We start from the raw sequence: 15,711 nt of genomic DNA, 5'->3' as shown, positions 1-15,711 counted from the left end.
ATTATAGTGTATTGATCTGAATTACCATCGTAACCTCCATTCAAACCTCCCTTTTATACGCTACTGATATCTGTATGATTGATTTTGGAGAGAAGAACTCATCAGTGTGATGCTCCAAATGTGTTTTCTCTGTCAGTCATCAGCAACTTTTTAATCGAAGCTTTCTCGCGTTATGCGCATTAGCACACTTGCCTCTGTTAGTAACTACAAGCTCTGATTCACATTTAAACTACCAGGTAGTTTAAATTTTAATTGCTCTTGGGGCGGGTGGAAATCTTTCTCGCGCCTTCAGGTTACTTAGTCGGGAAAACTGGCGAGATAAAGGAGAGCTGAGCGTGGAGCTGCAGCGGTTTGAGGAGCTGTCCAGATGCTGAAACGGCACCACGCAACCTCTCACTTCATTTTGGGAGCTGGTTGTTGATGGACCGGTTATCTTCGGAGCGATTTTCAGATTGTATTTTTTTTTTTTTTTGAGGGGAGGTATTAACTCACGAAAGATGGGTTTATTCTCAGAAAAAAAAAATCTAAAAGCTGATTGAAAAATATTCCTCTGTTCTCATCTGCAAGGAGATTCAGACAATCAATTTTTTTAAATATATATATAGATTTTCTCTTCCAGGCTCATCCAAGTAATTTCTAGCAAAATTACGATCAATTCGCCATAAATCAGTGTCAGCCACAGCTCTGCATGTAGGCTACTGCTGGAGAATGCAGGCAGGAGGGGTGGAGTTCACTGCGTTTACTTTTCAAAGCGCCTCGGTCTCAGACAGAAGGAGCTCATTCTGCAGAGTTTGAACTGATGGGTCCAGGCATTTGATCCCCACGTTTCTTTTAAGCCATTCGCCTCGCAGCCGCTCCCACCGCCGCCTTAATTAAACTTTCCATGCTGTTGCCCTTCCGGCGGACCGCATCCAGGAGGTTTGTCTGGACCGCGCTCGCTCCTGCTCCCTTGGCCGCCGCGCTCCGGTTCTCCTCCCTCGGCTCTCCAGGTCCAGCGGAACTCACTCACACGGCCACAGGAGCTGGCCCGGGTCTCCCGCACGCATGGAGGGGGACGTAATGGACAAGGTGGAGGCCACGGCGACGGTCTGTGACTTCGACCCCATGAGTGGAAGCATCCCTGCCACCAAAGTGGAGATCACAGTGTCCTGCAGGTGAGCTCGGTGGTGCCGTTCGTGCTTGTGCGCTTGGAAAGCCGCCGCGCGTTATGGTTACCATTGGACCGAATCCCTACACGGTGTAATAAACAGTTTATTGTTGAAACTACTGCGTGTGTTTCACATTTGAATGAAAACGTATTAAAAAGAGCAACAGTAAGGAATTTAACGCAAAACCATTTAGGATCACAACGACGTCAGAAAAGAACGCCATAATGCGCATACAGAAAAGTAACATTAGCACTAAATAGTGGCGTTTTAATCAGCCTTGGATTTGATTTTGTGAAACAAAACAAATCCGTACCATTAAACTTTTATTCATTGTTTTAGTTTTTTTTCTAAAAAAATAATAAAATCATTCGGATGATACCCCGGGTCTCTGGTTTAATTACGTTACCGTGTGCGTTGCAGTGGCGCGCGTCTTGTCGCGTGCCAAGCGCGCAAAACCAGCCATTCTTCAGTTTAATGAGCACACCCGAGAGGTTTCCCCCTCGGAGACATTGCCAAAGCAGATTGTTACAAAGACGTAAAAGATGCGTCAGCCATTTTAACCTCATAAAAAAAAGAGTAATTTGAGCAGTCGTGGAAGAAAAAGAAAGAAAGTGTCACTAAGTGTCACTAAGTGTCACTTGGGTAGGGTGGGGCTGCAGGTGGAGAGGTTTGACTCGAAGACTGAACAATGTGCAAAGTGAACTAATGTGTCATAAGGAATAATAAAACTATTTGGCTCTGCAATGTTTCTACAGTTGTGCGTCATTTAGCTCTGATTCACAATGTTCCGCTCTCTGAATCTCCTTACTGCGCGCAGTGTTACTGCTATGTAAATGAAGGAGGAACAGCCACAGGCGAGGGATTCATCTACCAAACACAAAGCACAAAGCTGAGAAATTAGTCTCCCAGTTGTAGCAGGTTTATTTTGACTAGAAGAATAACTATTAATGTTTTAGAGTAGCCAAAGCTGAATGGAAATCTTTGTAGAAATGTGTGAAGAGATCTAAACAAGAGGGTGATGGGAAGGAGGCCCTTCATAGACTGGAGCTCTTCCCCAAACATAAATCGTCCAAATAATTCAATGGAAACAAGCAAAGACTTTATTAGCAATTAGAAGAAGAGGATGACTGCAGTAATGTCAAGAAAGGTGCCTTCTTTGATGACTGAGAAATGTCAAATAAGTGTTAAGAAGAAATTTATAGATCTCAATAAAACAGACAATTAATTGTTATTGACAGTAATTCCATCTGATTTGATCTTTTAAGAGATTCTGGTTAGAAACATTATACAACCAAAGCATTGTGCAACTCCTGAAACTCCTGGTTTTTGGTGCGTCATAAGGCTTTAGATGGCCGTGTTTCTCCCCCTCTGACTATAAACCAGGAGCTGCGCTGTTGGCCCGATGCTCCACTGTTTTGTATTCAGTAATTTCCTTACGAACCAAACCACTTCCTCCTGGACGCAGCGTGATAGAGAGGAAAAGCCAGTCCTCCTTTCACTGGGTCTTGAAACGCCGTCTGCTGAAGACAAAGACTTAAAGTCTTACATGTTCTTCTTTGTGACTTGTGCAGATCGCTACAGTCCACCCTCCTACGTCGGCATCAAGGAGCCAGATTTGTGCAGACAGCTGAAGAGCTGAACTGATGAAGTATGCAGCCATCAACTTTGCAGGAAGTCTGTGTTCGGTCTTCCCTGGGAAGCATAGAGAAACAATGGGCATTATGGGTATTACGAGTGAGAGAGGAACAGGCTCCACAACCCTGTGTAATTGATTTAGTAAGCCTGAAAGCTCTGAGATTGCAGAGCACATGGAATTGAACCGTGCTGCGCTGCCCTCCAGGGGTACTTATAACCCTCTGCTGATATTGCAGCAAATCCAACCCCCCCCTCCGGACAAACTAGAGGGGCCAAAACAGACAGACACTTATCAAAACAAGCGCATATCACTATGATAGCACATTGTTCCCCGTCTATGCCTCTGATTGGTTTTGCTCGCAGGTCAACCAGTGAGCTGTACCTCGAGTGTCGGCATCAAAGCTGGAAGAACGACACTCCAGTGCGCTGATAAGACGGCTCTTCACACTCAAGTGGCCCCTCTTCCTATGTCTGCCTCACCAGTGGATCCAGTTTATCGGGTTTGGGCCAGTGGTCCCTTGGCACCTGACCTCACTTCTACAGAGGCACTAAGGAATGTGTTCATTTGTTAGCATTTAAGCAGCTTTAATGATTTTTAAAAAATCATTCTCTATGTGGTTTGCCGCTTCATGTTTTGAACAAAGCAGTAAATGTGGGTCCTACTCGACTGAAGGATGCGGCCTCTCTCTATCTCAGCCCGCCAGACAGTCTCAGAGTTTGCATGTACAATGGCTTCAGGGAAACTGAGGCTTTGCTTTAGCGCTGCTGCTCCACTGTGAAGCACCCTTTTAGCTATGAATGTTACAAAAACAGAGTGCCAGAGTTTCACTTAAGGAAGACATTTCTTCCTCTGCCTCTCTCTGGCCGGTGGCTAGATGACGCATACATGTACATCCTTCTGATGATTGAAAATGTAAACTTTTATACTGAGCAGAATGGAGGAAAGGAACCAGAGCAATCAGCTTGAAAACTCTTTGTATTAATGACAGCGCTAGGTCAGGGTGGTAGATTGTCTAATTTTTTACACATTAAGGGAAAGAAAATATATTAATAATTCAATAAGAAGTTTGGGAACAATACGTAATCATTTGTTTCAATCCAATAAAACGACCAAGCACCAAGGCCACAGCCTGACACCTTTTCCTATCTGTCCCCTTAAGGGTGTTTAAACACACAACCAGTCTACTGCTGAAAGATACAGAAGCTTCAGCTCAGCCTCCCACCTGAAATCACGAACATGAAACTTCATCAGCGACCCCCGCCATTTCCAATTTCACAGAGATGAAGATGCCACGTCTTGATCTCTGGCGCATCACTGGAGTTACCTTCAGCCATTCAATTTGTGCAAAAAGATTGGTTAGTGTGGCATCGCATCGAATCGCTGCGTTCCAAAGATGAGGTTCGGATCTACATTAACTCTGCCAAGCCAGCCGGCTCTCCGGAGGGATTTATTACCTGCTGAGACACACAAAGAGGTCACATGATCGTATGCGTCCTGATACAGGAGCCCTCTGCAGGCACATGGGGCCACTGATTGCTGTTTCCTGGTATCTAATGAAAGCTTGTGGCTTGCTTCTTGATCTCTACCTAAAGCAATTCCTGTTGCAGAGATGGGCCGAGCTAATGAAATCACCAGGACAATTAGGATGTGTGGTATCACTGCTCAAACTATGAGATGCTATTTGAAACGGTCCATTGGGAAATCCTAATTTCCTTGCAAATCTTCTCACATTTTGGCATGTTACAGTTGCAACTGCAAAATATTTTAGTGGGATTTGCATTTAGAGCACATTGTTGCCCATGCTTGCTGGCTCCAATGCACCTGCTAACAGGAACTATTTTGGCTTTCTGTCAACAGTCGGTGCCTTTTTATCTTGCCCCTTTTCTGTGACTTCTTCTCTTTTCCTTGCCCAGTTTTAGTGGATAACCTTGTGATGCAAAGCTAGGCATGTTGTTTTATAATGTGCTCCAAAACTTCTCCATAACTTTATCTCTGACCTTTCTCTTGTCGGAGATAAAGTGTTCCTTGGTCCTAATGATGCTGTTTATTCAATAACCTTCTCTAACTCAGTGGCTTTCGATCCTGGACCTCAGGACTCACTGTCCTTAATGTTTAAACGTTTCCATGCGCGAGAACACCTGAATAAAATGAATGTGTTACCTCCTCAGCGTGCCATTAGGTGTTGCAGAAACCTGGCAATCACCCATTTATAAAAGTCAGGTGTGCGTGGAGGCAGAAAAACACCAGAGACATGCAGCGGTGTTGGTCCAGAGAACCAAAATGGAAAAGCACTGCTCTAATGGAGAAGCTGTATGTATAATAAGACCACATTACACACATGTGTTATTTAATTTGTCTTTGTTTGCCTGTTAGGTGGTATCTGGACACAAACGGTTGTGCTGGATCTAATTTAGGGGAACATTTAGGGCACATTTCTCAGATGTTTAGTTTGAAATCATTTTGAGAATCGTCTCATGCATATTTAACAATTAAGCACCACTTTATATGTGGCTGTAATGCAACAAAATGGGTAAAAAGTCCAAAGAGTATTAATACATTTGCAAGGCACTGTACGCTGTGTAATAAATGAATCCTTTATCTGAGTGTGCTGATAAAACTTTTAACTGTGCTGCAGTTCTGGTGTTTTTAAGGATAACGATTGTTGCTCTTCTTCGGTCTCGGTTGTCCCCCGTGAGCTGTTTTTTCTGGTTCAAATTCCCTTTCATTTCCCCCCCTGCAGACAGACAGTTTGAGTTAAACTAGTTTGGATTGTGCAGGATTATAAAATATTAATGAGCCCTCTTGAAGAAAGAGAGAAGTTTCAATTTTCTGACTGACCTGGGGCAAACGCTTGGGTTTTATTCTATAGGGCCAGTTGTGTTTGTGAATCCTTTGACATCATCTGCTAGGAGGATCGGGCCCTGTGAGACACATGAGTGTCAAAACGGAGCAATTATTTTTTTTTTTTCCAATTTCGGGAGAGTTTTGATTTAAACAGGCGGGTCTCGGAGGCCGGCGAAGCGTATAATTATACATGCACTCATGACATGGTGAAAATGAGTTTGGATCCCAGACGCTGCGTTTCTGGTGGTGTCAGGGTTATTAATATCTTCTCGTCCGGGACACATGGCAGCCCGTGTGGAGGCCATGGAAGCACAATGACGGATTGACAGAACAGAGAGGTGAGTGGTTTGAACCACTCCTCTTGTTGTCCATCACATTTAAAGGAAGATAATGTGAAATGCGGCTGAATTTAAAAGCCAGTACCTGAGTAAGAGATCAAATATCCCCATGCTGCTTGGAGACATCAAGTCTGAATTTGTCACTATTTTCAAGATGGCCAAAGGGTCAGCAGAGTCTGTTGGAAGATGTATGTGTCAGGGGCTGGTGGCAGATTTGCACAAGCAGAAGCAGCCAGTTTAGTCAGGTTTCGACACACTGTTGCATATGCTGAAGGTCTTTTGCTGGTTGACAATCTTAGCTGGAGGCCAAAACAAGCTTTGTCAGATTGGAGAGCTCTGTTTGATACATCTGAGTGGACATGTAGCCAAAAGGGAAATTTTTGCCCCAGTGGATGGAAATGTGTCTACAGAGTGGGTCTATAAACAGCAACATTTTGTTTTCACTGTGGGGAGAATACTGCATATCTTTCAGGGAGTGACTGGAGGTTATGGAAAAATGTGAAATGCTTCTTGAAGCAATGCACCAAATCGGGTTTTGTTTTTCCAAAATGTGGTCTTCTGGTAATTTTAGAGTCATTTTGGAAACTGGGGTTGTTGAAATATGAATAATGTGTGCCCTCCCTTTCTCTTTTTGACTTTTATACAAATGTGATTCACATTTCTCGTAAAACGTCTTCTCTGCTGAACAAAAAGTCAGGAAAATCATTTAAATACAAAAGAGGAAAGCATTACTCCTAACTTAGCTGTTACTCTAAACAAAATACATAGCGTTGCATTTTACTGAAAAACAATTGTTTGACACAAGATCTGACTAAGCATCATATAACAACCAGAATCAGATTCAAAATCATCTTTACTGGCATAGATCGTGGACAAACACAAAGTGTCTTCACTTCCAAGCACTCATCCTACAGATGTAAAGTAGAAATGTGGAAACTTTGTTGGAAATAAAATTATGTACAAGTATGTACATGTATTGGGAGAAAGGTTAGAATTTAGAGAAAGAAAACAGAAGGAATATTTATGTGCACAAATACTTATTTTGTTTGCACAATAGTGTGGAAGACCATGTCCACAGTATGGTGGTGGCAGCATCATGCATGGCTACATTTTGTCTTGGAATCTAAAATTATGAAGTGAAAAATATGTGTCTGTTTTTGTCCCAAAACTGTGACAAAATAAGGTGTCAGAAACCAAAACAATGAATCCATGAGCAGAAATGTTTTGAACTTGTCCAGCGAGAGTACAGAGATAAATCTGACAGACGATCTGACTGAAGAGAGCTGTGGATGAGAGACGTCCTCACTATCTGGCAGATTTGAAGGTTTTCTGTAAGGTAAAGTGGAGTTTTGCCAAGTCAGGGATGAGGGATGGTGATAGATTCCAACCAAAGGAGGTGAAATGCTAAAATTAAAACAAAAGATGCTTCAACAATTAGTTTAAGAGTATGTACACTCATGTGATCAGGTATATCTATTTACTGTGAAGTTTTATATTAAAGTGGAAACAATTTTGGAATGACTTGAGGCTCTTTTAACATCACAAAAGCCTGCCATATTAGTAGGGATTTCCACATGTTGGAAAGATGCTGCTCACGCTGATTTTAGGCGTGTCTCAAACTTTTCCTACTTATTTTTCATTTTTTTCATGGGAAGATCCAAACTGGCATCCTGAGTTTTGAAAGCTGCAGTGACATGTAGTGGTTAAATTTGGCCAGGACACTGTCACTTTTATAAGACAGGTCAACACTCACCTGTCACTCTTTTGGTCCAATTATTAATTATGGATGGGACAACTGTAAAAACATTTCATACTGATGACATTTCTTTTTTTTTAAAAAAACTACCTATGCACAGATGTCATGTTGGGTGGAATGGTAACTTAGTCTCTCAAAACATACAAATCTGTAGGGAAGTGTTTTGCAACATGGAGATTCCTGAAAAATATTTTGGTCTTGATTTAAAGTGACTGTAAAGTACTGTTGATTATTCAATTATGATTTCATAATCATGTTTTAGGAATACATTGATTAAATTGTATCATAGCATTTCCACAAAACTTTAAGGTAAAAAAAAAAATCTAATATTGTTGAGTTTATTTCTTAAAGAGGCCGTATTTTGAATTTTACAGGCTTATAGTGCCAATTTATAGCACAATCAAATAACTATGTTACCTTCAGTTGTCATAAAAATGGTTTTATATTTCAAACATGACTTAAAAGAAATTTGACACTGGAATTTAACACCTCAAAATTGGGCCTCTGTCTCTTTAAGAAGTCCTTGCTTTTTCTGAAACTCCTCCTTCATGAAATCATGACAACAAAGTTCATAACAGCGTTTCACTTTTAAGTAGTTTGTATGATAAGCTCAGCAGACACACATTTCCGCCAGGTCTTTACTAATTGCTGCTGGCTAGTCTGAAGGTGAGCCGAGTGAGGGAATCCTGGGGGAGGGCTGCTCTGTGCAGCCAAAGCTTGGAGACTGTGGCTCTCAGGAGGAGCTTTGTGGAAAAGGCGGCACTTGGTGAGAGCGAGCATTTAGGCACTCCTTGATGGTTGCCATGGGAGATTAAAGGATTTCTTAAAAATGCATAAAAGAAACAAGGCAACACTCCAATTATGTTTTTGACAAAGGAATATCATAACATGATGTAAAGCTAAGAAAAAAAAAAAAGTTAATTTTACAGTTAGAAAAAGGGTTTTGTGCAACATTTAATTATCATCATTTTAATTTTCATATGTAGACTTCAGCAAAATATATTATTATTACAATTTTGGTTGTTTTTAATTTCTTCTGGCACAGAATGTGGTTCCATTTGGTTGCTCCACTAAAGAACACACTGATTTTAACTGTTTAATTGGTTGGACTGTCTGCCTCCAGGCTGTAAGTTGGGTTGATTTACCTCTTTTAGTTTTTAAACTCTCACAACTTGAAACATTTCCAAATCATCGCACTTGTAAGTGAAGGAAAAAGACAGCAGCCCTTTTCCAGCTGGTGTGGAAGGGCACAGCTGCATTACTCTATGCTGCACACAGATGGAGAAAACTCGAGTTTCACACTTCATGTAGCGTCTCACTGAAGGCTAAACCATATGAAGGGCGTGTTGGAAGCTCCCTTCTGTTTTAAAGCCACAACTTTATTAAAAAGCTTGTTGTACCTTTTAGTTGGAAGGAACAAAGTTTGCCATATGTGGTTTCTCTCATTTTTTCTCTCCTCCTTTTAGTGACTGTTTAAAAGTATTCACGCATTAAAAATGACATGGTGAAGGTAACGAATTCATCATGGATCCGTCGGAAACAAACTCTTTAAGAGAGGATGACTTTTTCTGTGCACCTGTAAAGAGATTTAAATTAAAGTATGTCTCTGATGGCTTCACACATAATGGGAAAAACAAATTTCTGTTAGTTTCAAATATGAATTATTAGTTGTATGGTGCAAAAAACCCCCAACTGTTTTCATATTTAGCACAATTTACATCTGGATCGTTATCATTTTAGGCCATGAAAAATGTTTCAAATATGTCAAAAAATATGTTCCGCATCATTGGTACCATAATTGTCCACATAATGTACTGTCTTTTGTTCTTTTGTTCAGAGAGAACTAAAAGATGAGAGGAAATTACTTTGAATGCAAAGAAGAGCCTGTACAGAGCGCTGCACCAGGGTTTTATATATATATATATATATATATATATATATATATATATATATATATATATATATATATATATATATATATGCATATATCTCCACAAACCCAGACCTGTCACTGTGTAATTAGCAGTAATATTATTCTTGGGTCAGACATGAATTCCACACCAAAACCCAGTCTGAAACTGAGAAGTCACAGTATATGTGCATACTCATTTATTATAACTAGCAGAACAGCAGGTTTATGACGGAGTTCCTGTCACTGCTGGTGAGATGGCCGCCCTGGGAGCGCTCTGCTGCAGGAATCACCAGCTCACAGAGATCCCTGGTTAAATCTGAATAATTTAACAGATGGAGAAGTAGAATAGGACACCTGGCTCCTTCCCAGTGAAAGTTATTGGTGTTCTGCTAAAGGAAAGGGGCAGAACTGGTTTGAAATTTGATGAATTCTCCAATTTTGTGCTTCATAAAAATACAGCATTAGTCTGAATTCAGACGTGACACAATTGTGGGAATTGGGGTTATAAGACAACCAGAAATGATTTCCAGTCATCAAACACAGCCGTGCATCAGAGTGTACCAGATGTCCCCCTGATATATTAGCTTTAATCTCAGAGGTGATGCTTCTTACCAAATCTCATAAGGCTGTCTGTGTTATGTGTTGAAGATATGTGTAGTTTGTCAGCGTTCCCATGTGAAAAACAGGAAGCTTCTGACTGTTAATGGGATTTTTATTACTTCTAAAGGGGTTGGCCAAATTCCCCAAGAGTTTATATAGCCACTGTTTGCTTTTTTTGAACGTTGACCTCTGAGGACTGCTTCGGGGTGCATAAGACAAAAAGCTTGACCTGTTGACCCTGTGAAGCTTGAATGGATAGACAATGTGTGTCCTCAGTGAAAGCAGAGACGGCCTTAAGGCAGGGGAGTAAGTGAAGAGTCACGAGTCGATCTCAAACCACCCCTTTCACTTTCTTCTTCTTGCTGCAGTTTAAAAACTAATCAGGTTTGAATGGAAATAAAACATCCTGCAATAAGAGTGAGTGTAATTGAAAAGCCATACAAAGCAGAATTTACTGTCACTCTCTTAAAGAGAAGTAATTTGTTCTCTTTGTTTAGGAGGGTGAATGTATTTCCAATTATTTGATTCCATCGCAGTTGATGTCAGAAAAAACATTTCCCAATTGTTTTTCCACCAATCTTGACGCAGTTAGAAAAGCTTAAGAAGAATTTTGTAAGAATTTATAGATAAGATTGAAGAGGACTCACTTATTTTCCATTATGCTTTTCAAATTCAAATAATGCCTTCTTGTTTTAGCTGTGGCATGCTCTATACGCTTCCATAATATTTACTTAAAGTGGATATGATTTGTAAACAGTTAATTATATTAATCTTTTATTCCTTCAGCTCTATTTTGCTGTGAAGTCCAACTTTAACATTTTGTGGAGAAAAAACCCCAGTGGTTTTATTGTTTTAACAAAAACAAATTCCAATGCATTAAATGTAACTAAAACATTTTTTAAATCTATACGTTTGCATTTTCGTTTGATCAGACCAGGAAAGGGATTTTTTTTTATTAGTTATTTCTCACTTTCTGTTTCCCTGAAGCCTAAATATACTTTTTAATGAAATCAGAAGATGACTGCAAGACTTTAATGAAATCAACATTTTTACATCAATTTCAGTCATTCTTTGCATTTTTGATGTCCCTTTTTGCAAATAAGTTTTAAAAAATATAACTTTTTTGATAGGATTTTTATAGTAAGCATGAATAGTTTTTTTTTTCATTTAGAATTAAATTGTTTCTTTTACTCAAACACATCTTGGCAAAAATATTTAAATCCCCGATAGACTTTTCTAGTCACAGGTCTTTTCAAATCATGGTGTGCAGACCACTTTTAAAAACATTTTCTAAACAACCGGTCAGTGCTCAGGATGATGTTATGCTCCTTTTGCATAAGTCTGGTTCTAAAATTTCCTCACTACTAGATTTCAGTATTATGATACCACTAGCTCGCTGTGGCATCTTAATAAAGAGGAAGATATTGGGAAAGACAGCAATAAAGCCACAATGTGGCAAGCGGTGTAAAATAATAGAGCAGGGTCAGCAGATGTTGCACAGAAGTTGCCAGCTTTCTGCAGAGTCAACAGCTACAACAGAGTGAGCAACAGAAAGCTTCATGAAATTAGCTTCTGTGGAAGAAGAGATGCATACAAGCGTGGCATCAACAAAGTGTTGGATGCAGTGGTGTATGGCATGTCTCTACTGAACTCTAAAGTAGCGATGACATTTTCTCTGGAGCGATAAATCAAGGGTCCTTGTCTGGCGATCCAGTAGATGAATCAGGATTTAGCAGATGCCAGGAGATATTCAACAGTTTGGAGATGGCACCTTCCTCCTCCAACATGACTGGGCCGCAGGGCACAAGGCAAAGTCAATAAAGACGTAGATGAGAAAGTTTGGTGAAGAAGACCATAACAAAGCCCTGACCTAAATTGTACACCTTTGGTGAAAATCAGTCAAGACTGCGAGCCAAGGCTTCTTATCCAACATTAGCGTTTGACTGCACAAATGTAATTCTGGACAATTTGTCAAAAATCTCCATAAACAACCTAAAACTGTTAAATGTAGTTGAAATCATACAAAACCTGAAGGATCAAAAGGGAAGTGATTAAGATGACACCTAAGTTCATAAGATTATGTTATGAATGTGTGCTTGCAATCATTCATAATCAGCATAACATCTAACTTGAAAGTTGCTCTGACTGTAGACAGTCAGAGCAGTAAAACAATAAAAATAAAACCACTTTACCTAGCAAACAGGGTCAAGTTTGATTTCCCACTGGAAACAAGAGGAAAGAGAAGCAGGTAAAGAAAAATATTTCAAAGTTCACTGCAGCAATTTTTCCTCAGTAAATTAATCTGTAACTGTAATTTAAGGTGGGTTATATTTTAGGCTTTTGGCACATTTTCAGCAGGGGTGCCAAGAATGTGAGGGGCGCTTTAAGCGTTAAACTCTTCATCCATCTACTACAATTAAACAAGCCTTTCAAATGGCATTGAGGAGCATAGAAGTCCAGCAACCTTCAGCTGAAGCATGCAGAGCTAATCAAGCTGATCAAGGAATTCATTAAAAGTATATTGTTGTTTTTTTTTTGTCTCAAGTGAAATTATTTTTAAGTATTTGTTTATTCAACAAGCAATTATGCAGAGAGCTACCACACATTGAGTGCACAAGTTAATAGGAGAGTTTCAGCGGTTTTAGCAAGCACTCTAAAATATTGCAGTAGTGGAATAATTATTTTTACTACTTTCATTAAGATGTCTGAAGTAAGGTTGTCCTGCTAATAACAAGGGTGGCATGGCCTGAAAGAAGTCTTGTCAATGAAATGCGTTGGGAGCGAGAATCTACTGTATCTAATTATGTTTGTCCTACTTTCAGTGAACCTCATTCTCCAACAAACTTCTTGTGTAGCTTTGAGGATAATTATCTTTTCTTATTCCACTGGGATTCCTCAGAGGAAGTAGTTAACGTTTAGAAATCTGCAATAGTGAGGCTCAAATATGGCCACTCTGGCCATGTGCGCAACAAGACGCAGGATTTAATTTGTACTGCTTTACATAATGAAATATAGAATAATATAATTGCTTCGTGCAACAAGGTGTTGAATGTGACCATGCATAGGTGCATGAAGGTCTAATTGGATGTCATGTTTTCCTGCTCTCCTCCTTTTTAAGTGATCCAGTCTCTGCTTTGGGAGATGGGCTAAAGAGGAAGGTAATTGTTTGGAGCTAATGGACACCATACAAAAACAGGTGGCCACAGAAAGCCATTTAAATCACGGCGAGTTTTATTATCTCCACTGATAATTACTCTGACAATTTTCCAACTGTTGTCAGGTTAGCCCCAGGCTAACACCCCAGCAATGTTGCATCTGTCCTGTCTCTCGTAGATCCCTTAGTCAGAAGATCTTATGTCCAGGGATACAAAATTACACGCACTTGGATTCAGTCCCAGACTCTCATCTATATTCATTGAAATCCCGCCATTGCCTAAAGGGACAGGGATTTTTTTTTTCCAGCTACTGTGCATTTAGTTTATTTATTGCCCACTGCTCACAATCAATTACCAGGACCAAAACTCATATGTGTGTGCTTTTGCATTAGTATACATGGAAACAAGATTACTGTACCATGAGGGAAATGTCGCTAGTTAAAATGTTAAGTGAAATGATTGATTATCAAGCAGCTTCACGCTGCGAATATAGGCTATATCAGAATACAGCCTTATTAATTGGGAGAAGTATTTTTTTTACCCTGGTACCTATGTACAAAACAATTTAAAAAGAGGCAAACAATGAAGGGAGGAATAAAATTTATGCAAACTGAAGCGCTTCACTATGGTGCTACTGTTGGCTCTGGGTGCATGTCCATTTCCTTCTCAATCATTTAGTAGATGCTTTTATCCAAAGTGACTGAGAACAAAAAAATTATTCAAAGTTTGTTCCAGTAAGAAACTCTGAGTGCTGCATTTACAGGGTAACAGTCAAAACGCTGCTGTAGCAGAAAGTGCAGCTTTATCATGTCAATTTAAACATTAGAAGGCATGTATTATTTTTCCAAATAATAAAATCTGGCATGCCTCAACCTGAATGAATGCTCATAGTTAAATGCAAAAAATAAACATCTCCTAAATTCACACTACACAGTTAAACTAATTAGAAAGTTTTTAAGATTTCCAAATATGTTGTACTGGTGTCACAAGAAAAATTGCTACAACAAATACAGAACCAATTTAGTTCATATCTACTGCAACATGAAGCTGTCACCATCTAATTTAGTTTCATAAGGCCATGAAGAATCACAGTTTCAATTGGAGATTTAAAATGTCACTCTGGTATTTTGAGCACGATTAAATAACTCTATGCCCACTAAGCGCTAAATTAATTTTCTCCATATAAAAGAGTAGTTCCATCATTACCCTTTTTAGGCAGAACAGGTAATAATTAAGTGGATCGTGTTGCAAAATGTATGGATCGTGTTGCAAAAGGTATGCTCAAAGAGTTTTGTTTTCATTGTAGGTAGCAAGCGCGTCTGGAAAAGAAGCCTCTTTTATTTGAATCTTTTTTTATGATTGTTTTCTGCAGACTGCCTTCAAAAACATTTAAAGCATTCTTTATTGTCTCTGGTGTCCATGGATGCACGGTGCTGGGCTTGTTTTTTTGAGTGTGTACCATACTGCTTTGTATAGTGCGATCAATCTCTTTGTGTTGTTTTTGTGGAAGTTTTTTTTGTTTTTTTTCAGCTTTTTGCCTTGAGGCAAGAGCCAATAGATCATAGAGCTGCTCCCAAGGTTTGTTGCAGTTGAGCAATCCAACAGAGAAGTTGAAGACTTAATCTGGTGAGACATTTTGTCTGTGCATAATAAATCACCAGCATAGCCTTGACTTTAAATCTATCAATCTATCAATCTATCAATCTATCTATCTATCTATCTATCTATCTATCTATCTATCTATCTATCTATCTATCTATCTATCTATCTATCTATCTATCTATCTATCTATCTATCTATCTATCTATCTATCTATCTATCTATCTATCTATCTATCTATCTATCTATCTATCTATCTATCTATCTATCTATCTATCTATCTATCTATCTATCTATCTATCTATCTATCTATCTATCTATCTATCTATCTATCTATCTATCTATCTATCTATCTATCTATCTATCTATCTATCTATCTATCTATCTATCTATCTATCTATCGTAGCTCTAACATGATCTATTTCTATATAGAATAAGGCAACAAAAAAATTAAAACATGCCGCAACATGTATATAAGTAAGAAGACACAACAGCAGGAATAATGCATAAAAAAATCTTTTACAGTTTTTCAAAGGGAAAAAATGACCAGAAAGGTTGATAAATCTGACCAATAGTTATGTAAACGTTCAACATCATGGAAAAAACACGCTCTAGATTATTACGGATCTGTTAAAGTTCCGAAACGTTAGAAGTGTACAACAATGTTGGAGGTCTCTGCTATTCTATAACATAATCAAGAAAGAAGCGTACAGAGCCAATATT

At 39.2% G+C, this 15,711-nt stretch overlaps 1 protein-coding gene across 2 annotated transcripts in view; it reads left to right on the top strand.

The window, feature by feature from the left end:
- Positions 1-316: 316 nt before the first annotated feature.
- Positions 317-15,711, top strand: part of cpne5a (copine Va) — an 89,569-nt gene continuing 74,174 nt past the window's right edge. The window contains exon 1 of one of the 2 annotated variants that reach the window (XM_044127474.1): positions 317-1,154. In XM_044127474.1, coding sequence (XP_043983409.1) covers positions 1,045-1,154 — 110 coding nt within the window. In that variant the 5' untranslated portion in view covers positions 317-1,044. The remainder of the gene's footprint in view (positions 1,155-15,711) is intronic. The other variant, XM_044127482.1, reaches the window with a different exon arrangement.

The sequence above is a fragment of the Gambusia affinis genome, linkage group LG01 (assembly GCF_019740435.1).
Source record: "Gambusia affinis linkage group LG01, SWU_Gaff_1.0, whole genome shotgun sequence".
Classification (NCBI taxonomy): Eukaryota; Metazoa; Chordata; class Actinopteri; order Cyprinodontiformes; family Poeciliidae; genus Gambusia; species Gambusia affinis.
The sequence above is the reverse complement of the archived record's forward strand: the minus strand, read 5'-3'. Positions and strand labels throughout refer to the sequence as shown.